At 36.2% G+C, this 23,428-nt stretch overlaps 1 protein-coding gene across 4 annotated transcripts in view; it reads right to left on the reverse strand.

Moving 5' to 3' along the window:
* Positions 1–1,146: 1,146 nt before the first annotated feature.
* Positions 1,147–23,428, reverse strand: part of CNTN6 (contactin 6) — a 152,152-nt gene continuing 129,870 nt past the window's right edge. For all 4 annotated transcript variants that reach the window (XM_024123967.1, XM_024123968.1, XM_024123966.1 and 1 more), the window contains 7 exons: positions 21,604–21,674; positions 13,796–14,030; positions 13,569–13,684; positions 12,004–12,190; positions 3,034–3,146; positions 2,103–2,271; positions 1,147–1,247 (listed from right to left, as the gene is read on the reverse strand). In XM_024123967.1, coding sequence (XP_023979735.1) covers positions 1,147–1,247; positions 2,103–2,271; positions 3,034–3,146; positions 12,004–12,190; positions 13,569–13,684; positions 13,796–14,030; positions 21,604–21,674 — 992 coding nt within the window. The remainder of the gene's footprint in view (positions 1,248–2,102; positions 2,272–3,033; positions 3,147–12,003; positions 12,191–13,568; positions 13,685–13,795; positions 14,031–21,603; positions 21,675–23,428) is intronic.

Raw genomic sequence — 23,428 nt, forward strand, 5'->3', positions numbered from 1 at the left:
TGGGAGAATTCAGAATTGATTTTAAAATTAAACTTTGCTGTAAGAAATTGTTTACTGTATACAAGATTCATTAGATGTTTTCGCTGGTTCCTTTTTCCCTTCTTTTCTTTTTCTTTGCCAGAAAGCGCTTTTTTTGTCATTTTTATTACCGAACCTGATAGGAAAGTTAGTTGAGAAGAACATCAAGTACATGGATATATTACTGGGTACAAATATTTCTTGTCCCAACTTGATTCAGAGATAAAACACAGCATGCTTTACAATAGCTTACATTTTTAAAGAACCCCGAGGATAAACAAATGATTTTATTTTATTTCCAACTAGGGTGAAATTTTAATTTACTGAATTAAATTGCCTGGAGCATATAAAAAATGGACATCTTAGCTATGGAAACTTCAATTTCTTTCATATTGACCATCGTCATCAATAAAATTATTTATACTCTCCATTTAAGTCACTTAAAAGCCACAGCAGTGACAACTCCATGCATTAATTTGGCACCTTCTGAATGTGTGTAATCATGTGTGGACTTTAAAATTCCAAAGTGTTTAAAATTGTTTTATTAATGAACCATAGATATTTGCAAGATTTTCATAATATACATTTTTTCTTTCCAAACAAGTCAGTTTTAAGAATGTATCTTGTAACAGGGGCTAAGAGCTTATTTACAGAATGATTTGCTTTCAAAAAAAACTCAAAGAGGGGCTTCCCTGGTGGCGCAGTGGTTAAGAATCCACCTGCCAATGCAAGGGACACAGGTTCGAGCCCTGGTCTGGGAATATCCCACATGCCGTGGGGCAACTGGGCCCGTGAGCCACAACTACTGACCCTGCGCGTCTGGAGCCTGTGCCCCGCAACAAGAGAGGCCACGACAGTGAAAGGCCCGTGCGCCGCGATGAAGAGTGGCCCCTGCTTGCCGCAACTAGAGAAAGCCCTCGCACAGAAACGAAGACCCAACACAGCCAAAAACATACTTCAGCATTTATATAAGCTCCAGGAGAGAGAAGGAAGACTGTATTTTTATTCACCGTTGTTTCATTCCCTCCCATGCAGCACGAGTATGGCACATAGTAGATGCTTTAAAATATTTGTTGACTGCCTGAATTAGAATCAAAAAACACCCTCAAAGATTTATTGTTTTCTTCATCATATAAGAGGCTGAATAGCAAAACAGTAAAAAATCATGATGACAATTGACAGAAAATGGATGCTAGGTTCTAAGACTGAAACTCCTCTGGAACTCAAACCTGCAAAATATAAAAATGAAACAAAATGTCTTGAGAAAAAGTAAAATTACTTGTTAGATTCATTCTTCATGAACTAAAATGCATACTGTTATTTCTCTTTTAATAACACATTTTAGTACACTTGTTTCACTTATATTGGATTTAATTTTAGAAAGTGTATTTAACCCTCTGTCTTAGGATATCTGTTCTAAATATAAAAAGAAAAAAGAAAAATGCCTAAAATTGGCCAAGTCTGACTACAGGGCAGAGTAGGATTGGCTAACATGGCGGCTGATGACTTATACTCAGTCACAGCTTCAGGTAGATACGTGAGCGATTCTTCTAAAGCAGAAATACTAAATTATTATTACATGCTAAATATGACCGATTGGTGTTACCTGCTTAGGACATCATATTGAGAGGATTTGAAAGTGCTGACTCAGCTCAGTATGAATGTCGTAATAGATTAGTGATGTCCGCCATGAAAATGGGAATAGAGGGGTTATATACATGTGCTTCATATTTGCTATCCTTGCTCTCAGAAGCCTCCAAGTAAGTACCCATGGAAAAACTTTATTGTTTTTGTGCCAATAGAATGAAGCATATACCAATGACACACAGTTGTGAGGGTTTTTTTTTTTTAGATTCAAATGAGGAAATATAAAATTGTTTGTGATATATAAGCATGTTGTAAATCTGAGGGATTAAAGAAAGTTGACTCATCACCTCTTGCTCACAATTGGAAAATGGAACCATAGACCTTTTATTTTTTCACCCAACATTTAAACAAGAATTGGAAAGATTCATAGAGCCCAGATTTCATGCTGGCATCTATCTGGATTCAAAATCTACAACAGGAATGGTGATTCAACTTACTTGACATTTTTGGAATCCTAATTTCCTCACTGCTGCTTCCATCCCCACCATCACTAACTGTTCTTATTTCAATCAAGTAGTCCTCTTCAAATGGAACCAGAAGCTCAGCAGATGTGTTGTTTGTTTCCAAAATATGAGTTTTACTCTGTCTGTTTTGCCGGTACAGAATCTGAATAAAATGGTGAATCAAGTTAAATGGACATGTTGCTTATCTAAGGTTCCGAAACTCTTAGGGAACACTGTAACACTGCGAGCATTATACATGCTGTAATCCTTGGATGGAAATATCTGGTCTGTGCCTTTTCTTTAAATTTAGTTGTTAAGAGAAAGGTTTCCTTTTTGGCCAGTGCTTCTGAAATGAGAATAGATTTATCTCTGTTAATTAAACAGCTTGAGGCCATTATCTTTGGAGCTTGCCGTGAAAAGTTACTGGTTAGTTTGGACCCATTTCAGATGTCTGAATACTATATGCATTTGCCAGGAGAGGATGTTCATTACCACTGATGGAAATGGTTTGCTCTGAGTATTTGACTATACTCTTGTTGGAGTCCTTTTATGTTGTGAAAAGATGATATCCTACTGTAGCCTAAGTTCTAGAAATTCTATTTGAATATACTTTTTACCTCATACTCATCTCACAGTTGCTATCTACATACACCATCATTTTTTGATGGCAAGGGGAGTCACTTGAAAAAAGAATGTTGCATGCTATAAAGTTTTATTTCTTAATGCTCCATGACACATTCTGACCTCACAATATAAAATTTTCCATGAAGAATTTAAAAGCAGCAATGCCAAGTATTTTCAGAACATTGGAAAAAAAAGATTCCTATATTTCCATGTGCATAAAATTTGTTTCTTATTTGGTTCTGACATTTCTGGTTCCTTAGTAAGTTAATTGATATGGTTAAAAGAAAAACAGAATACTCACCTTGTAGCCCAATACTTCAGACTCATTTTCCATGGTTTTTACATGCTCCCAGTTTAGGCATAATTTAGAGTTTGCCAGCTTCCAGGCAATGTTAGCTGGTGGTTGGCTTGGAGCTTTAAAAAGATAATCAAAGATCCAAATGAATATAAATTAGCTCATGGTTACTGTATGACCCATCGACATGAAAAGGGAAAATAAATCGTGGATAATTAGCATAGAAGGAGCTAAAATGTTTTCAATGTCTTTTGAAATATATTAATTTTAATCAGAGTAAGCAAATTCATTCAAATTCCGGTCATTTGGAAATATCTGTGACAAACTTATGAATTAATAATGGTGTGCTGGATGTCCAGTATTAATTTATTAATCACTGCTGTTGAATTTGTTTACTTCGCTGTATGTGAGAGGGAGGACTCCTTTATCTAGTGTTTAATTTGTCCATCAATCAATAAGCATCGCAGACAAACTCAGGCAGCAAACTTTTTACATATAGCAACACAAAGGTATTCATTCCTAGTAGTCCTTTACTTAATAATCATGTACTAGTTAGGACTTTCACTGTAAGTAATACAACCAACTCAAGGTGTTTTAAAATAAAATATTAGGAATATACTGTGAAGGATATAGGAGACTCTCTTAGAATTCATGGCAGAATGCAGCAGAGCCTCAGAAGGGACAAAAAATGTCCAAAAACCAAGAAGTTCCTCTCTGTACCTCTCACAGTAGTTTTTGCTGCATGCTCATCTTGCCATAGACCATCTCTTTGTTCTTCTCAGTCTGTGTGGCAGAAATCATGACTGCTCACCTACACCTGAGGTTTGAAATTTCCTCTGTTCAGAGATAGTCCAAGCTAGAATTTCCAAGTAAAAGCTGATGATTGGCTTAATTTGGCCATATTCTATCTTAGCCCAATCAATTGTGGCTAGACAGTGAGAAAGATACATGTCACTTAATATAGATAGAGCTGGTAGGAACCCTGAAGAGGGAAAATTACAAACTGGATGATCATCCCAAAAGGTGTCTACTCTAAATCCAAACTGTGCTTTTAGTTCCCTGAAATTAATGTTTTCTGGGAGAAACGTAGTGGGAAGTAAGGGAAGACGTATTGAGAATCAGCCTTCTAAATTAATGGATCTTGTCCAACTGAAAAATTTTACATGCAAGCAAACTAGAGTCCAGGTTGGAAATTACTTCTTCAAAAGCATGCAGCTAATGAGTGGCTGATCCCAGTCAGAATCCTGGTCTCTTGATTTTTAATCTAGTTTTTCTCCATGACAGCATACTGCTTCTCAAAGATTTGAGTCCACATGATTATTTTTGAGATTTAAGAAACTGGAGACATTAAAAATAATTCAGCTGGATAGCAAAGGCAAAGATAAAACTACCCAGCAAGATGTTTTTGGCCATCTTATTTGAATTTGTGAGGCTGAATGAGCATAATATTTAACTCATTATAATACTGATGGAAATAGAAATGATTTCTTTTGGAGTTTTGACTCAACTGCTGTTTAATGTCTTATGTGCCACTGGAAGAATCACAGGCTGTCCAACATTGCATTATGATACATCTACTTGCCTTCGCCAAGCCCCTGGGATATCATTCACCCAGTCACTTACACCTCATTTGGGACGTAGTGGAGAGATAAATGTTTCCCCTATGATCTCATGGGACTCAGTTCATATTTTATTATGAATTTATCACATTGAATTATAGCTATTCGTGCTCTGTGTTTATTTAAATTTACTGAGGACATATTCCTTGTTCAACTCTGTATTCCATCATCTAGCATGGTGCTTAGCATGTAGGGGGAGGCATATATTTCATATATGTTGAATAAGTGACTGTGTAATAGATGGCTAAAGAAAAACTACTTGGGGTCCTGTGTGATTTTCTTGGGTCACATTAATTATGTACTGGGCTGTGGGAAGATCCATAGGTGACACAGTATGGCCAGTCCATTCATTATACTGTCCTATAATCAAGGCCAATTGACATGGCCAAACCTATAGCAATCCACGTGAATTTATAAGACGAACATGCCAATTGGATCAACCATGCCCTAGTACGTTTCTTGGCAATATAAACCCAATCATAATAAAAAGACTGAGAGTTTTGCGCTTGGTAAGAACTCAGTGAATGATTGTCAGTACGTTTATTTCTGAAGGACTGATGGCAATGATTATAGTTTTGTAACTATTTTCCCTCAACTTATCCCAAAGTGCCTTTTCTAATCTTTTTCTCAGCTATAAAAGAAATAATATAAAAATTCTCATAAGATACCACAGTTTTAATATCTAATATACTCTTGTGACTCATTTCTTTTACTTTGTTCTTTAAAACAAAGTGCTAACATTAACAACATCATACAATCAATACAGCAAAAATATAAATTCAATCCTTTGATGTCACTGGCAGTGATGAATTCTGAAGGTTTCATCTATTGCTGTGCCTTTTCTGTTTGTTTGCATGTTTAGATAAAAAGTACTACTTTTTTTTTTTTTTTTTTTTTTTTTTTTTTGTTACGCGGGCCTCTCACTGTTGTGGCCTCTCCCGTTGCGGAGCACAGGCTCCGGACGCGCAGGCTCAGCGGCCATGGCTCACGGGCCCAGCTGCTCCGCGGCATGTGGGATCTTCCCGGACCGGGGCACGAACCCGTGTCTCCTGCATCGGCAGGTGGACTCTCAACCACTGCACCACCAGGGAAGCCCAAAAGTACTACTTTTAACACTATGAATCCATTGATGAAGCACCAGACGGAAAGAGAGAAGAACTGACTTCTACTAACTATATGGTAGTGATTGTGTCTCTGATACTGGAACATTTGCATTTATTTCCTCATCTACCAAAGCAGAATTAAGGCTTTCCATGGACATAAAATGAGAAACATTCGTCAGGAATGAACTCACGGTATGAATGGCCAATTGTGTGGATTATTTGGAATGCTTTACCTCTCATGCTATCTGGGAGGTGTAAAGAGTTGGGCTTTGAAGTCAGAGAGACCTGAATCTGTATCCAGTCTCTTCCAAGAGGCCTGGTTTTCCAGTCTTTGGAATGAGACTAAAATATTCTAGTTATGACTTTTAACTTCCACGAAATAAAATAGGAAATATTCCTATCTTGGTTAGTGGTGCAAACTAAATAGCTCAGTAATGTTAATTCTCTTCGTGGGAGTAGCAGTTCTTCACTGTGGCATTATGACATAATCAGTTTTTCCATTGTGTTCAATGTGGTTTGCTACTAATAACAGAATTCCAAAGTTTGCAAAAGATTCACTTCTTAAATATAATTAGGGTATACTCAAGATTTTCCCTTAATAATTTTGCTCTTACTTGGGTTCTTTATGTGCTTTTTGAAAGGCAGATAAAGTGGTGAAGTCTCAGCTAATTTTCTGGGAAGTTCTCATAGTCTATAGCTTTTCTTATCTTTGTCCATGAGTGTGACTCCAATGCCAATGCCTTGTGTCTAGTATATTTTTTTTAAGTTTCTAAAATGTGCTTCAAAAGGCCATCATCTTATTATGAACACCTTTAACAGCTCTGGTTTCATGAATTTGATGTATTTGCTTAAACTGGATTGCAAATATCTCTGATGAAATTGAAATTTATATTACCTAGGAAAACAAAATACTGTCATGTGGCTAATATAAAACACATGCCATGGATGTTCGTACCTACTTGGTACAAGTACCAAGTACCTACTCAACCAACAAGCACTTTTCTAGTTTACTGAAAGAATTTTGCAGGCAATTTCCAAAGACTAAATAATTTTCTATTAATCAAATGACAGAGCAACATTAAAGTAGCCCTCTGCAGCTCTAATGGCTTCGCTGTGATCAATTTTTCTGTAGATGGCATTTATATTCCACTGTAGTTCACACTGTGAATTCAATTCAAAAACAACTTCTTATGTTACACTTCTAAGTAACAGCATGGGGTTGACATTTGGGAAAGAGAGAAAGAACATAAGTGCAAGATGAAATAAAAGCTTAATGCTTCCTTTATGTCTAAATATGGATTGATTGCATTATTTACAGCAAGAAAAATCCAGTACAGAGTGCTAGTCAGTCGACGTCAGGGGCCAAATTGAACCAAAATTTGCAAACACTTTCTGTTACTGGCTCTGAATACTTCTGTCTACATAAGCAGTGCTTTTTCCTTTTGATATTGATGTAAATATTTTTCTCCCTTTGGTTGTAAATCTAAATTCCATTTAAGTGACGTCTGTGTGGATCACAATATATTTGTACTTGCAGTGCTCCTTAGTTGTCTTTTGGAAAGATATAATTTTTAGTAAGCTATAATACTTAATGTTAAACCACTGATATTTACTTTAAAAAAACCTGTAAGGCTATCAACATCACCAGCAACAATAATAACAAAGACTTCAGAAGCTTTACATATGCTGTTCCTTCTGTTTGGAGGTCTCTTTGTCCACTAGCTCCTTTTTATCTTTTATGTCATATCAAAATATATAGCCTTCCCCGTATAGGTCCTCCTTATGTATATCTCAGCCTCTTGTTTTCTTCATATTACTTTTCATAATTTTTGATTATTTCATTTCATTTTTTTTTCTTGTTTTAAGTTGCCTCCCCACTAAGATAGCAATTGCCCGAAGGCAGGTATCGTTCCTGTTTTAATCTCCATTAGGCACCTAACCCTGTGCATGGCTCATGGCAGGCACTACTTTCTTGAATGATTAACTAATTCATCATGTTTCAAAAAAAAAGACTCTGTCTTCTGTTTAGCATACCCAGTCAGAATAGGCAGAGATTTTGGTAAATGTGAGCTCTGCTTTCTCAGAATTTACAATGGATGATCAAATATCAAATGGAAAATCTAGACAGTGACAGTATGAATGTGTGATGGCTGCAGAATTTTTTGCTGTCACCACTATTCAGAGGTAATGTCGGTGTCATCTCAAGGACATGGAAAATCATAGTTAGATCCAGGAATAGCACTTAGAATCAGAGCTATCGTCAATGTTTCATTAAAGCCATTTCTCATCTTTGCTTTGCCTGTCCTTCCATCACCCCTGAAGAAAATTTCTGCACCAAATTTATGAAAAGAAAGAAAGTAGAAAGTAGATGGGCTTTCCTACTTTAAGAAATGCAAAGAAAGTGAAATCACCTCTAAAGAAGAAATATAATAATATATGTTACTACACATTGAGCTCTCACTATATGGCTGCCTCTGGGTCACCTTGATGTATATTATATCCTTTAGTTCTCAGAGCAAACTCTAGAGGAAAGTACAGTCATCTCTGTTTTTCAGTTGAGAAAATGTGTTCTGAGTTATTAAGTAATTAGACTTACCACACAGTTCATGGCTGGGCTGGGATTCATACCCGACTTTATTTCACTCTGAAGTTCTTTTCTAGCTATTTCCAACAATATTTCACAATGGGCCAAAGTTATAGAATAACCCAGTAAAATGCAAATATATTAAAGGGGAAATTTATAGATTAGTAGAAAAGATATTTGTCTGTTTATAGGCATGGTGGGACCACTACAAACTGGGAGTATGCGTGAAATTAGATAAGTGAATGTTAAACTTTAGAAGATCAGTAAGTCTGGTGCTGCGAGTGCTAGATGAGGAATGGGATTAAAAGAAATTTGGGGACAGACTGTGAAAGATCTTGTACACCTTTCTCTACTCTTTGTTCTCTGGAATAGAGGGGGCAGTGAAATTTTGGAATTAGAAGAGAGTATGATTCCATTTTAGGGATAAAAATCTCAAGCCAGTTTGAGGTCTGGACTGAAGTTTGAGAGTCTGGAGGGAGAGAGACTATTTAGATGGTTAGAGATGAAGATTGCAAGCTAGTACAATGTCCATGGGATCCAGAGATTCAGAGAGTCCATGTTCATAGTATGCCAGTTCAACAGATGCCACAGCAGAACCTTTTTAAGCATCTGTTTTCTTGTATCTAGGAATTAAAATAACATACTCCTTGATGTGTTGTAATAATTGAGATAAGTATGTAGAACATAACGCTGGGCTTGGGACATGAGTGCTCAGTATTTTGTAACTGTCATAGGCAGAATAAGGGCCTCCCAAACATGTCCAGATTCTAATCCCCAAAACCTGTGGATATGTTACTTGTTGCACATGTGATTATGTTAAGGATCTTGACGTGGATAAATAATCCTGGATTCTCTGGGTGGGTTCAATGTAATTACAAGGATGCTGATGAAGGAAAAAAGGAGGCAAGAGAGCCAGAGTCAGAGGGTATGTGAAGATAGAAGAGTAAGTCAGAGTCAGAGGAAGACTTGAGGATACCATGAGGCTGGCATTGAAGATAGAGTCAGGGGCCACAAGCCAAGGGGAGAAGGCTCTCTAAAAGACAGAAAATGCACGGAAACAAATGCTCTTCTAGAGTTTCCAAAAGGAACACAGCCCTTGCCCATATCTTGTTTTCCAGCCAGTGAAACTCATTTCTGACTTTTGACCTCTAGAAGTGTATGAAAACAAATTTATATTGTTTTAAACCACTAAGTTGTGGTAATTTGAATAGCAACAATAGGAGACTAAAGTAGTTTCTATTCTATTTTCATAATGTTAGTGATAAAAAATCGTGAAAGAATAAAATTAGAGGTTTTATTGGTATCCAAATACGAGATAGAGTCTTGTAGAACCTTATTCTCAAGTCCTTGTTGGATATCTTTATAAAAATGCTGATGCACACAGGCTGGTGAAAGCCAAATTTAAGAAATATTGAAACAAGGTTTTTATGAAAGAGATTAGGAATTACAAGGGTTTTTGTGTGTTTAATTGATTCAAAAAAGAAGGTGGATGCTAAAGAAACACTAAACTTCACTTTATACTTTGACTCTCATCTCACTCTTCTCTCAGCAGATATATTCTAGCACTGTATCTTGATAAAATTACTCCCTGTTAATTAAAGTGTTTTCAAAGGATATGTCTCCTACTCTTTGATAAGGCTGATCTCATGTGAACACTCAGACAAACCACCAACAATGTTCTGGGCATTTAATCCAAATTTCAGTCAAGCCCATTTGTAGGACCAAGTGGGTCAACTGAGCAAACCTGATGCTACTGTGTCTAAAACAAGTTTTCTGCTTAAACACATAGAGTAGGTTAGCACAAACTATCACATGGTTAATTTAGGTTGCATGGACAATCAAACTAGCAAATTCAAGTTAAAGGAAAAAAATTATTTTTAAGGTTATATGTATATATGTATGTATGTATGTTTTTACAGGTGGCCCTCTGTATCTGCATATCTCTGGGTTCCACATTGGCAGATTCAACCAAGTTAGGATTGAAAATATTTGAAAAAAATTCCAGAAAGTTCCAAAAAGCAAAACTTGAATTTGCTAACAACTGTTTACATAGCATTTACATTGTATTTGCACCTAGTTACATAAAATTTATTGTTTTAGGTATAATAAGTAATCTAGAGATGATTTAAATTATACGGAGGGTGTATGTAGGTTATATGCAAACCCTGTGCCATTTTACATAAGGGACTTGGGCATCTGTGGATGCTCCTGGAATCAATCCCGCTAGGCTACTGAAGGACAGTTGTATATGTGTGTGTGTATATATAGATGTATATACATGGTCTCCTATGTATATCATGTATATATCTATATCTCTATATCTTTTCGATAATTAAGTTTATTGTTCAGGTCTCAGCCCACCTTAAACTGGTTAATGGACTCGCATGTAATATGAGTCGGCTTGAGTGTTACATCAACAGCTACACTAAAATGTCTGTCAGTTTGTCACAGATCTGTTAGATCTGTGAGGTTTTTTTGATACTACCTTTACGCATTTCTAATCACCCTTGATTTTGCCTGAGATAGAAACTAAATTACAAACAAGAGTTTCTGTGAGTTTGGCATCTCTCAGTCAGTTAGAAGGAAATGTCTGGGCAAATTTAAAACCACTGATTGATTGGAGATTTCAATCAGATTTTCAGATTAACTGAAAGAGGCTAGACTCCAGAAGGACCATGGAAGCAAATCGTTCATGCAGGTATATGGCAATGACTTCATCAACTTGGTTAAAATGAAGTAAAACAGGAAGAGGAATAGAACCACGTCTCTAGCTAGTCAGTTCTAGAAGATCACTCATGACGTAGTCTTTATCAAACTAGGGGATTGAAGGAGAGCTGGTTTAAGAGTTGTTGATCCACACGTACTCTTCCCTTAAAATGGACTGGTACTAGAGAGTTTTTGTTCATCTGTTTGTTTCCTGCTTAGCAGTTCCACAGTACTTTGTATTTTCCAATGTGCTCCTATAATCAGAACCTCGTTTGTGCCTCACTGATAATTTGAGAAAATAGTGAGGGCAGAGAAAATTTCCATTTGACAGTTAAGAAAATTAAAGCAGAAAAATGGAATGTCTTGTCCTGTAGCAGGTCATGAGTCACTGACGTACCCAGAATTAGAACACAAATCTCTGGCTACTGGCAGAGCCAGTATCTGACAGTGCAAGGATCACATCAAGACTCAAATGGTAAACCAAACCAACAAAAACAAACAAAAAATCATTGACTAAGCATTTACTAAAGTATGTACTGGACACTTTCTATTAATTATCTCTTTTAATCTTGAACAAAACCCAGTGAGAAAATAGGTACTATTTTTCCTTCATTTTACAGATGAGGATCTTGAGCCTGAAAGATTAAGTAACCACTTAACATTCCAAGGATGGGAGGTCAGGTTATGAACTCAAGTTGGAAGAGGGCATTGGAGCCATTATATTCTCTGTCTTTCATTTATACTGAAAATATTTTCTCTTTTGCAATTCCAAAAAGATCAGAACAGTTCATTTTGATTGTTACCAGAAAGTTTCAGCAATTATCCAGATTTAAGGGACAAACCCACTTGACTAAATAAAGTGATCAGTAAAATGATGAGGTGGTAAGAATGAAATGGAGATTGAGCAAAGGAATGTTTCTAACTGTAGGTGAATCTTGGTCCCTGCAATGTGATGTATACTTACGAGACTTCTTGGTGGTCCCATTGACTGGGGCACTTGAGGGCCCTGTCCCAGCAGTGTTGTAAGCTCTAACGGAAGCAAAGTAGACGGTGTTAGCTTTCAGCCCTGTGATGTTTTTGGTTGTGACATTTCCACTGACCCTAATTTTACCAATCACGGATTCTTTGGAGTCATCTGTCCAGTATAAGACCTGATCATTAAAAACAAAGAACAAAAAAATTTATTGTTTCCTAACAGCTGTCAACCACAGTGGCATATGGGAAGAAGTCAGGAGCATAAATGAGAGAATATTTTCCAATTAAAATGGTTATACAATAATAACAAAATAATCAAAGTCCAAAATTTATAGGGAAGAAATTAAAAAAAAGAATACAAATTCACAATGGAAATTAGAGAACCTAGGTTTTTTTAAGATTACCACAATAAAATATTTCATGAAATATCTAAAGGTTGACAGCTTTAACAAAGGGTATACAATAAGTCAGAAAAAAACAAGATTCATACTATCAATCAAAGACTTACATTATGTTTTACTATTGACATTTCCTGGAGAGTTTTTTAAATCACAGATGAATTAATAATTTAACTTATACTGAGGTCTTCCTGTGCATTAGCACTGTTTTAGGCACATTGGAAAAGGCAAGAGAGAATAAAGCATAGTGCCTGCCTTTGAACCTCTTATAATCTAGTTAAGATATTAGAGTACATATGTAAAAAAGAAAGCAGAGAATGCATCCCAAAAAAGCGATATGGAAATAAATGCTAAAAGAATTTGAAGAAAGATAGTATCAGGGAGTGATCAGAGAAGGGTTCAAAGAGCAGGGGAGACTAGAGATGAGCTTTGAGAAATAAATAGGATTCAGATAACAGTTAAGGCATTCTAGGATTGGAGTGGCAGAGGCATCTATCTGTTACCATATGAGTAGAACTTTCTGTTTGGACAAGAGGGTTCAGATAAAAAGAAAAAAAAAAAGAACAGTACAAGGCAAAATCATAATTTTATCCTAACTCCAAAATAAAGTAAACCTTGTAACTCATTTTGTGAATCATTAGATTTACAAGTCAAAGGAACAATAAGTGATTAATAAGTCTCATCCCTTAACTTTGTGAGAATGAAGGTCCATAAATTCAAAGTGATTTGCCTCTTTCTAGATAGACTATAAATGACAGATTAGGAGAATGTAGGCTTTTTCTTATCGCTTAACTGCCTTTTCCGAGATGACTAATTTTTTTCAAGTTATGCTCCAGTTCTTAGAGTAGGTTTCCCAGTGAGATTCTTCTATGGTTTAAGATCACTGAAGATTAAATGTTTACTTCTCCCCAAAAAACAAACATGACTGCAATTTGGATGATTGAATAAGATTATCACCTGATTACTTTTTAAATGCTACCATTTGTTAGTTTGCTTGCTTAAGATCACCTGGAAAGATCCCCTCCATTAATTCCTCTCTATAGCTTTAGACATATACTATCATACACTAAGAAATAGGTTAGTAGTACAGGACTGTTGAACAGAGCTATTGCTAGCTGGCATATTCATAGTAGAAAGTGAAATTAATGTGGATTACCTCATAGCCCAGAACTCTTCCAGTGTTTCTATTCCAGGCAATAGCATTCCATGAAACCTCCATTTCCGAAGCAGAAAAACTTTGAACAGAAGTTCCCCTTGGGGCCAGTTGAGGTTCTACCATCCAGAGAAAGACACAACGATCTTCAGCAGAGTTGTTCATGAAAACAAATGCAAAATATACATACAGTCTCAAGGAGGAGCATTCCAGTGCTGACCACAACTTACCATCTTCCCCGGAGTACACAATGGACGTGGTACTCAGGGCTCCTTCTCCTTTCTTATTATATACACCCACTTTGACTTCAAAGGGAGAGAGGGGGGTGATGCTTTCATTTCTGTAAACAAACCTTGACGATTCTACAAATGGTACTCTTTCCTTGGTCCATGTTGTTGAGCCAACTGGCCGCAGCATGATGATGTATCCAAATTCCTCTCCATTCTGTAGTTCTTCTGGAATTGACTTGGGCAGAAGTGATCAATCACTGAGTATTTAGAAAAATGTATTGTACAGCTATTATAATGTTTATTGATTGTTTGGCATATCATTTGTAGAGATAGCATGGATATTTACCCTGTTTAATGAAGTATTGAAAAAAAAATACTTCTATTTGGAATGCCAATTAGAAAAATGATCCCAACTTAAGATACTCAGATAAATAAATGAAAAATTTAAATGGAAATGTAAAACAGGTTTTACATGTTTATATATCCTTCCTGATTATTCCTAAATTGTAATAATAAAATGGTTTAGAAGATTGCAAGATTTTATAAGCTAAAACATAATTTTGATATAAAATTTTAAACTCAGCACAAAATTAACTATTTCAAGGCTAGCCATGTTTTCCTTTCACATTTTCAACAAATTTTTGTAAAGTACAGGTAATATAATCAATGTGTAATAATATTTTCTTTAAAACATATAGACTATTACTCAAACACAAACATATAAGGGACCATCCAATATTTTTTTTTTTGAAACATACATCTTCATTAGTCGTAGTATCAGTGTGCACTTTTCTTAACATTAAAAAACAAACAACAAAAAGTTTGCTAAGTCCCAAAGAGATAAAATTCTTTGAGTCATTTAAAACTTAAATTTATTAAAATTACAAAACAAAAATAGATACAAGTTCCCCATTATAAATAATTATAACATTATAAATAATCACATCAAGAAGTGAAAATGAATTAGTCCTTGAATTTAGACAAATATTCCAGCTGTTTATAAGAAAGTTATATTTAAAAATGATAGAATTTATGTAGTTTTTCTAAAGGAAGATGCTTTTTATTCCTTAACATTTTCATGTAGACTAATAAAGGCATATCTGATAGGGCATAATGCTTGAGTCTCTCATGCACACAACTTTATTCCTGAGGTTTTCCTTACCAAAGGTATCCATTTATTGTATCACATTATCCTGTGACTTGGACCACATCTGGTTATCCAGCGGTGGGCACCAAAACAAAAGGCACCCTCTTGGTCAGAATCTTTGAGGTGTTCTGGTACAGAATCTCTGAATTCTTTTTTTTTTTTTTTTTACACATACATACATTCTTTTTTAAATATTCTTTTCCATCATGGTTTATCCCAGGAGATTGGATACAGTTCCCCATACACTAGGACCTTGTGGTTTATCCATTTTAAATGTAATAGTTTGCATCTGCCAACCCCAAATTCCCAATCCATCCCCCTCCCTACCTCCTTCCCCCAGGCAACCACAAGCCTGATCTCTGTGTCTGTGAGTCTGTTTCTGTTTTGTAGATAGGTTCATTTGTGCCATATTTTAGATTCCACATATAAGTGATATCATTTGGTATTTGTCTTTCTCTTTCTGACTTACTTCACTTAGTATGATAATCTCATCCATGTTGCTGCAAATGGCATTATTTTATTCTTTTTTATGGTTGGGTAGTATTCCATTGTATATTTGTATCACAACTTCTTTATCCATCAGAATCTCTGAATTCTATAGTGACTAGCAAACCCAATTAATTCCTCTCCCTTATGGAATTTGAATATGGAACATAGGTGTGTTGGGGTAATAATAGATAAACTTAGAGCAAGCAATAAGTAGAAAACATACAGTAGCAGGGACACTGAAGCAGTGGAAGCTAGGAGAAAATCTAAGCTGTAAATTATACAGAGAAGAGATAGAATTTAGCCGTTAGCCAAGTAGAAAACTGTAAGTAAAGTAAATAGGAAGAACTGAAGGACGAGCAGGAGGGACTATTAGTACTGGGGCTGGGTTACCAGAATAGATGACAGCAGGGTAGGGCTACGGTTCTCAGAACAGTGTTGAATGATGTTCCGGTTCTTCTTTTGCCCTGTCTGCTAGGTTACTGAGACTTTTCCCCTTCCTCATTACTTCCCATGTAGCTTTAAAAGAAATCCCCATTAACCAAGATGACCTGAGCTGCTCTCTGCTTCTTGCCACGTGGAACAGTCTAAGGAATACGGACTGTGAAAAGCAGAAGAAAAATACATGTCCTGAAATCTTAGGAAAGAAAATCCGTCCTTGTGTTGACACTTCCCTTTCGTAGGTAGATCAGAATTAAAATGGTTAACTTTGAGTGGTATGGAAGAGATTTATGAGAATTTAAGCTACTTGCTAGAGAATTTGATTTCTTTTGGTTGCTTCTCTGATCTTAGATTTAATCAAGATGTTTAGTTCATCGGAGAAAGTGGAGGACTTTTGTTTTTGGTAGTGAAGTGCAATGATTGTTTCACATGGTGTTCCCTCAAGAAAGATCTGAGTCCAACATGCTCAGTTTAGAGGAGAAAAAAAGGCTTATTTAGGCCCTTCCTTTCATTTTTCTCATATGGGCTGAGAGCCAAACGATGGAGAAATATATATAGCTATTTAAGGTGGCCTTTAAGCAGAGAAGGTATTCAGCAGAATACAGAAATTCAAAAATTCCTCTGGTAATGAAATCTCTTAAAGTTGATAAAGATTAACAATATAATTCTCCACCACAGTGTCTGTAAGAACTACATTTTTTTCATAGACCAAGAGTCAGCAAACTACGGCCTTTGAACCAAATCTGGCCTGTAGTCTGGTTTTGAAAATAAAGGTTTTCGGAAACACAGTCACACATGTTAATTTGTATAATGATATATGGCTTTCGAGTGACAATGGCAGGGATGAGAAGTTGTGAAAGAGGCCATGTAGCTTGCAAGGCTGAATAGTTTTACTGGCTGACCCTCTAGGTAAAAAGTGTATCAGTGGGCAGTTTGGGTGTTTATTTCTTACTCTACAGTTTTTTATCCTATATGCCTAATTTTATAGTCATATTTTTTATGAGACATTTATCATAAGCACCTCAAACTTGCAGGTATTTGGGGTGTAAATTAAAATAACATATGAGTAAAGATACCTTTATAAAAGGTTAGGAGTTATTAGATCCCTAAAGTTAGATACCATGTCTAGGTTAGTGGAAAGATAACAAACCAAAACAAATAACCATACACAAAATACACATTACCTTGGCACAGGAGCAAACACAGGTCGTTTATACCACAGTGTACTTATAAACCATAATGGTGGAGTCAGACTGAGTTTAGAACAGTGGTTGGACCTGGATTAGTGTTGAAAGCTCAATGGGTACTTCTTCATCCACAGTGCGGTGACTTTGGCCTGCAATGGTCTCTTTATCCCCGAGTTCTTTTTCACAGCATAGTTCAGATATGCTATGATGGTACCTTTCGTGACCTCCTCTCTGAGTTAAAACCGTCCTGTCAGTTTTTGAACATAAAGACTTTTTTTTCAAGAAATTCATTTTTGTACCCCCACTGCACTACTTGTTAGTGTTCATTGAATTGAAAGTGTTACTTTGTGCCTTCTAGTGGCTCGAATTAATGTATGCATCTTCTTCTAAGTACACATAACTGATTCCTTAAAGAAGTTTGGGCACCAGAAGAATTTGGCTCAGTAACTGCATGTACATGATGCCAAATGTGAATGATAAATGGGAACTTGCATCCATTTATGTAATAGTTTCTGTTAGTATCCTCATATCTGATATCCCAAGAAGAAGTACACAGAGGGAATGATTTTAACTGAATTTTTTTAAAAATATAGGTCAGAAAAAGTTTTCTGTAGAGGGTCAGATGCTTAAATATTTTGAGCATTTGGGGATCTAGGGTCTCTTGCAACGTTGTGAAAGCAGTGATACATAACACATAAGAGAATGGGTATGGTCATGGGTGAATTTGTTTAGGAAAACAGGGAGCAGGCCAGATTTGGCCTGTAGGTGATGGTCTCTGGAACCTGTCTTTAAAAAGAACATTATAAATCATGGAAAGATATATATATATATATATATATATGTTTTTTGGTAATTCACATCATTTCTATTTAAGAATAGTATACATAGGATTTCCCATTCTCCTCACGTATAGACTGAGTAAAAGCTATGATTTACCAACCTTTAGTAATTTCTGACCGTGGAGGATAGAAAACAAGGGGTAAAGTTAGGCAAGTGATGAAATGCTTATATGGCCTTCAAAGAATATTGAAACCTAAATAACCTACTCACCATCCCACAAAACCAATCCTGTTTTAGACTACTTGAGAGTCAGTGTTTCTGTGGGAAACGTGTTTGGTAAACAGTAACCTGATTAACTTACTGCTCAAGGCAGATACAGGAAAACTCTTGGCCTCTCTAAACCATGACTTTGCATACGGACCATTGGAATTCTAATTTAGGACAAAGTAAAAAAGCATGGAGAGTCCTGTAGTCAGATGCTTCTCTGCCCACCTATATTGCATTTCTAAGCCTATTTTCTTTTCTGAACATGGCATTGCCACCGGCTAGCATTGTCATGAGGAGTAAATTATATGAAATGTCCAGCACAGCACTGAAAATCCTGTGAGTGCTCCACAAGTGAGCCACATCTCTCTCTGTGCACATCCATTCATCCAACAGGTACTTCAGGAGGTCACAGCACATACCAGGCACTGTGCTAGGCCCATAACGCATATGTGAAAGTAGACGTCCAGAAGAAAGGACAACTTTTATAGCAGCTGCAGCTGGTTCCTGGCTCTGTTGTTTACAACCTTTAGAAAACATCTCTGTGTCTCAGTGTTCTCTCATATGGAGATGGTTTAATAATACTACTTTTTCTCTATCTGTAATAGAATTTTTTTTGTCTGTTTCTTTTAAAAAAATTTTTATTGGAGTATAGTTCCTTTACAATGTTGTGTTAGTTTCTACTGTACAGCAAAGTGAATCAGCTATATGTATACATACATCCCCTCTTTTTGGGATTTCCTTTCCATTTAGGTTACCACAGAGCACTGAGTAGAGTTCCCTGTGCTATACGGTAGTTTCTCAGTTATCTATTTCATACACAGCATCAGTAGTGTATATATGTCAATCCCAATCTCCCAATTCATCCCGCCCCTCCCTTCCTTCTTGGTATCCATACGTTTGTTGTCTACATCTGTGTCTCTATTTCTGCTTTGTAAATAAGATTGTCTATAGCAATTTTTTCAGATTTACATATATGCGTTAACATACGATATTCATTTTTCTCTTTATGACTTACTTCACTCTGTATGATAGTCTCCAGGTCCATCCATGTCTACAAATGACCCAATTTCGTTCCTTTTTATGGCTGAGTAATATTCCATTATATATATGTACCACATCTTCTTTATCCATTCCTCTGTTAATGGACATTTAGGTTGTTTCCATGTCCTGGCTATTGTAAATAGTGCTGCAATGAACATTTTGGTACATGACTCTTTTTGAATTATGGTTTTCTCAGGGTATATACCCAGTAGTGGGATTGCGGGGTCGTATGGTAGTTCTATTTGTAGTTTTTTAATATATGCCCAGTAGTGGGATTGCTGGGTCACATGGTAGTTCTATTTTTAGTTTTTTTAAGGAACCTCCTTACTGTTCTCCATAGTGGCTGTATCAATTTACATTCGCACCAACAGTGCAAGAGGGTTCCCTTTTTTCCACACCCTCTCCAACATTTATTGTTTGTAGATTTTGTGAGGAATAAAATGGACCATATATATAGACGGTCTTATACTACTGTAAAATCATTTACAGGTGCAATGAATTCCTATTATTCTGCAACAGTGTTTCTCAACCTCAGCACTCTTGACATCTGGGGGCAGATAATTTCTTCTCATGGCGGGGCTGTCCTGGGCATTGTAGGATGTTTAGCTGCATCCTAGCCTCTATCCAGATGAACCTCTCCCCTTAGTTGTAACCAACCAGACATGCCCTCAGACATTGTAAATATCTCCTGAGGGATGAAACCACCCCTGCCTCCCAATGAGAGCCCCTCTAACATATCAGACATCATGATTTTTAACTAAAACATCCATAGCCATCATGTTCTTAGGTGTGATATTAAAATGTCCAAGGAAGTGGATATTTTGGCTATGAAAATTATCACCACAGTGTCAGAAACATGTACATAGGGCAGTGAAATAGGGCAAGGCTCTTTTATCAGTTATAGCTGGAGCTCAAAGCTGATAACAAAGGTATGAAGTGCCATGCATTCTAAAGAGAGACATCAAACCATTTATATATAAGTCTACCTGGCAAAACTTAGCCTATAACCCAAGAGAAATGTACAGAAAGGAGTGTTGGTTTGTTTAGGGAGAGATTAATAGGAAGATATTTCTTTTGAGACGGTTGTAGAAAAAGCTGTGCATTCCTATCCCTTCACCCAGGGGAAAGCAGAGGGGCTACTTCTTATCCCTTGCCTAACCAAGTGAAGAGGCTTCAGAAAGAAACACATGATATGTGTTCTCTGTAATTTAGGGGATGCAGGTTCTTTTAACTGACAAATGCCTGAGAAACTTCCAAAGGGGAGAGAGACCTGGACAGTGTATTGTGGCAGAGTGCAGAGAGGCTAAGTGAGGACCCACTGCACTTCCATGGAACATAGAACAAAGGTGCATGTTTGCTGAGGGCAAATGTGAAAACCATGTAGGGAGCTATCCATGAGCAATGTTTTGGTTGCTCTTATCATCATAGGGTTGCAACCTTATGATGCTGTATCCACAAAGAGCATCTATAGAAGAGAGATAACCACTACCAGAACAGTCTGGCCATGGACCACCAGATTCCAGGAACTGAGGAGACCTTCTGGCAGCTTGCACCAAGGAATGACAACCAAAAGTTTGGGCACTTCTTTGGACACTGCCCCCTTCCCCCCACCACCGAAAACCACCAGAAAACAAAGCAAAACAAAAAACCGTTCTATGAAATGTCAACGTCTGGTCATTTACCATTCCTAGAGTATATCAAAGTCAAATTACAAATGTACCAGCAGTCAGGACTTTTTCTGTCCCTTTCCTCTCCTCCCAATCCCAGTTTACTACAACTCTGGAGAAACTAGTTTGGGAAAGGAAAATTGAATAGCAGAGTGGAGAAAAGGTGGAGAACTGACTATGCATTCCCTTTCACACTATAGCATTTCTCCGCTGAGGCAGGCCTGAGCGTCTAGAAATGAGAAACTTTAGATTGGTTGAAAGTCTAAAGTTTATGATAATAAACTAGGTTGAAAAAATTTTTAAGTATAAAAATGAACCCACCTGTTGATACTTAATAATAATGGCTACAAAAGCTATCCCATCTGCCTAAGCTTTCATCTGGATTCAGGGAAGAACAAAGGAAGGATTTAAAGAGCAATGGTAGGGAAATTATTTTCTACCTGCACTCTGCTGAGTCTAAACTCATGAATAGTTCTAGAGGTAATAAATAAAATAATTTCTAGTTCATCAACTAATAACAAAAATGCTACTGACCCACCTTCAATAGACATTGAACTTCTGTTTCTTATATTTGGAAGCAAATTGTGTTGAGTTAGTCACACTCTCTTACTTTAGTAGAAAAACAAAGTTTCCAATACCTCTTTTAAATAATGCATCATCAGGAGTCTCTCATACCACGTATTTTTATATACTCAATAGTGATCAAATAAATCTTCTTTTTTGTTTTTCAATGTTCCTCTTAGCCAGCTAAATCTTTTTCCTTCAAAGTAACTCAGTTGGATAGAAAATTACCTCCCACGTAATGACGAGTTCAGACCGACTTCCTCCACCTCCTTTGATGTTTGTTGGTGCCACGACAGGGACTAAAGCAACGAAGAGAAACATAGGATGGCAATTACTAAAGTACCTCTTCATTGGGAAGAATTTTGTTTTTGGATTTCACCTTTCAAAATCTCACGCAGACACATTATGAGAGTCTTGCATTTTTAATGAACATAAATTATGTTTACACATATCCAGATTTCTGAGAGAGAGGACACAGTTGTGTTTGATACAAAAGCACCCTGGCTCCAAAATTAATTAAAAATCGACTAACATCATGTATTTGACATTATTATGCATCATCTACTAATTGGCAAAATGATGTTCCATTCAGATGGTAACTGCGACATTGCTGATTTAGTGCCTAATTATACAGTTGTGCTGTAAACAAGTTACTTAGGCAGTCTATTAATTAATTTTTTTCAATAAATAAACTAAAATAATTTTTCCTTTTGTTAGCCATCAGGATATTTTAACATTTTAAAATGAATCCTTAAATATATATAAATTTTAAAAATTCTTGTTTTATAACTCTTTGTTTGAATCTCAAATCTCTCAGTACAGAACAGGACTTTTCCTCTAATTTTTCACAATTAAAGTAAGATGTTCTCTGATCAAGGATGTGATTGAGAGGATTCCCTGGGTTTAACTCTAGGACCCTAAGGTTCAGTGGTGGAACATTCCAGACACTGATCATTTTTACAAATTAGGAAAAAATATGTCCTTCAGCTATACCCTCGTGAGGACTAGTATAATGAAACATAAATAGTTCAAGGCAAATTGTAAAATCGATGCCAATTGTGAGCATGAGTAGAGTATCATAGTATATAATCAGAATGAAACTTTATACATGTTGAAGTGTTAAAAAGTATTATTTTCCCTGAAATAATAGCAAAAGTATGCTAAATCTGTGATAATGGGTAAATCTGCAGGGTATACTTTATATATAGATAAAATTATCTATATCGATCATTTTTGAATTAAAATATGTAATGTTTAATTACTCATTCTAAAATTTTCTCCCACCATTTATACCATTCAGATAAATCTAGACTACTTATTTATTCCCATTTCATACATATTTAACTCTATAAATGATACAGTGATATAATAATCTCATTATTCTTTTAAGTAATAACACCAGACGTTATCCACTTTCATATTCAGATTGACCCTAACTTTGTCTGCTTTGATCTTCATAATTTATTTAAAAGATTGCCTTGAACCTATACCCTGTCTTCTCAGCCTTCCAATGCCTTGGGCCAAAAGCAGTGTGAACTGGAATAGCTTCTACAGTTGCAGGGTTTTTAGTACTTGACAGCTTACAGTAACATATTTCAGGACAATTGAATAGTTTAGATACATAAGGAAATTATTTTAAATTATACTTTAATTAACTCTTTGCAAAAGTTTCCAATATTCTGGGTAGTAAAGCTCCCTCTTTTCTTCAGTTTTCAAATGAACCATACTCATCCTAAAGCCATGTTGAGAAGAACTGTCTTTGATGATACCAGCAAACAAACAAACAAAACCTCACAACCTCTCACTTCAGTATGATTTGGAGCCTCAGGGAAATCATTATTAATACCAAGTCTCATTATGCTACTGAAATGAGAGTGTTAATGGTTAACAGAAGGTGACATAAAAACTTTACTGTAAAAACTTAAGAATTAGCATCAACCCTGCCCAAAACTATCATAATATAAATCAGCTGTAAACAAACAATCAGAAATTGAAGGTAATATCCAGAGTCATGGACCACACTTGTAGATTCTTATCCAGTTGGTCTGTGGTA

This window comes from Physeter macrocephalus, chromosome 18, assembly GCF_002837175.3.
Source record: "Physeter macrocephalus isolate SW-GA chromosome 18, ASM283717v5, whole genome shotgun sequence".
Classification (NCBI taxonomy): Eukaryota; Metazoa; Chordata; class Mammalia; order Artiodactyla; family Physeteridae; genus Physeter; species Physeter macrocephalus.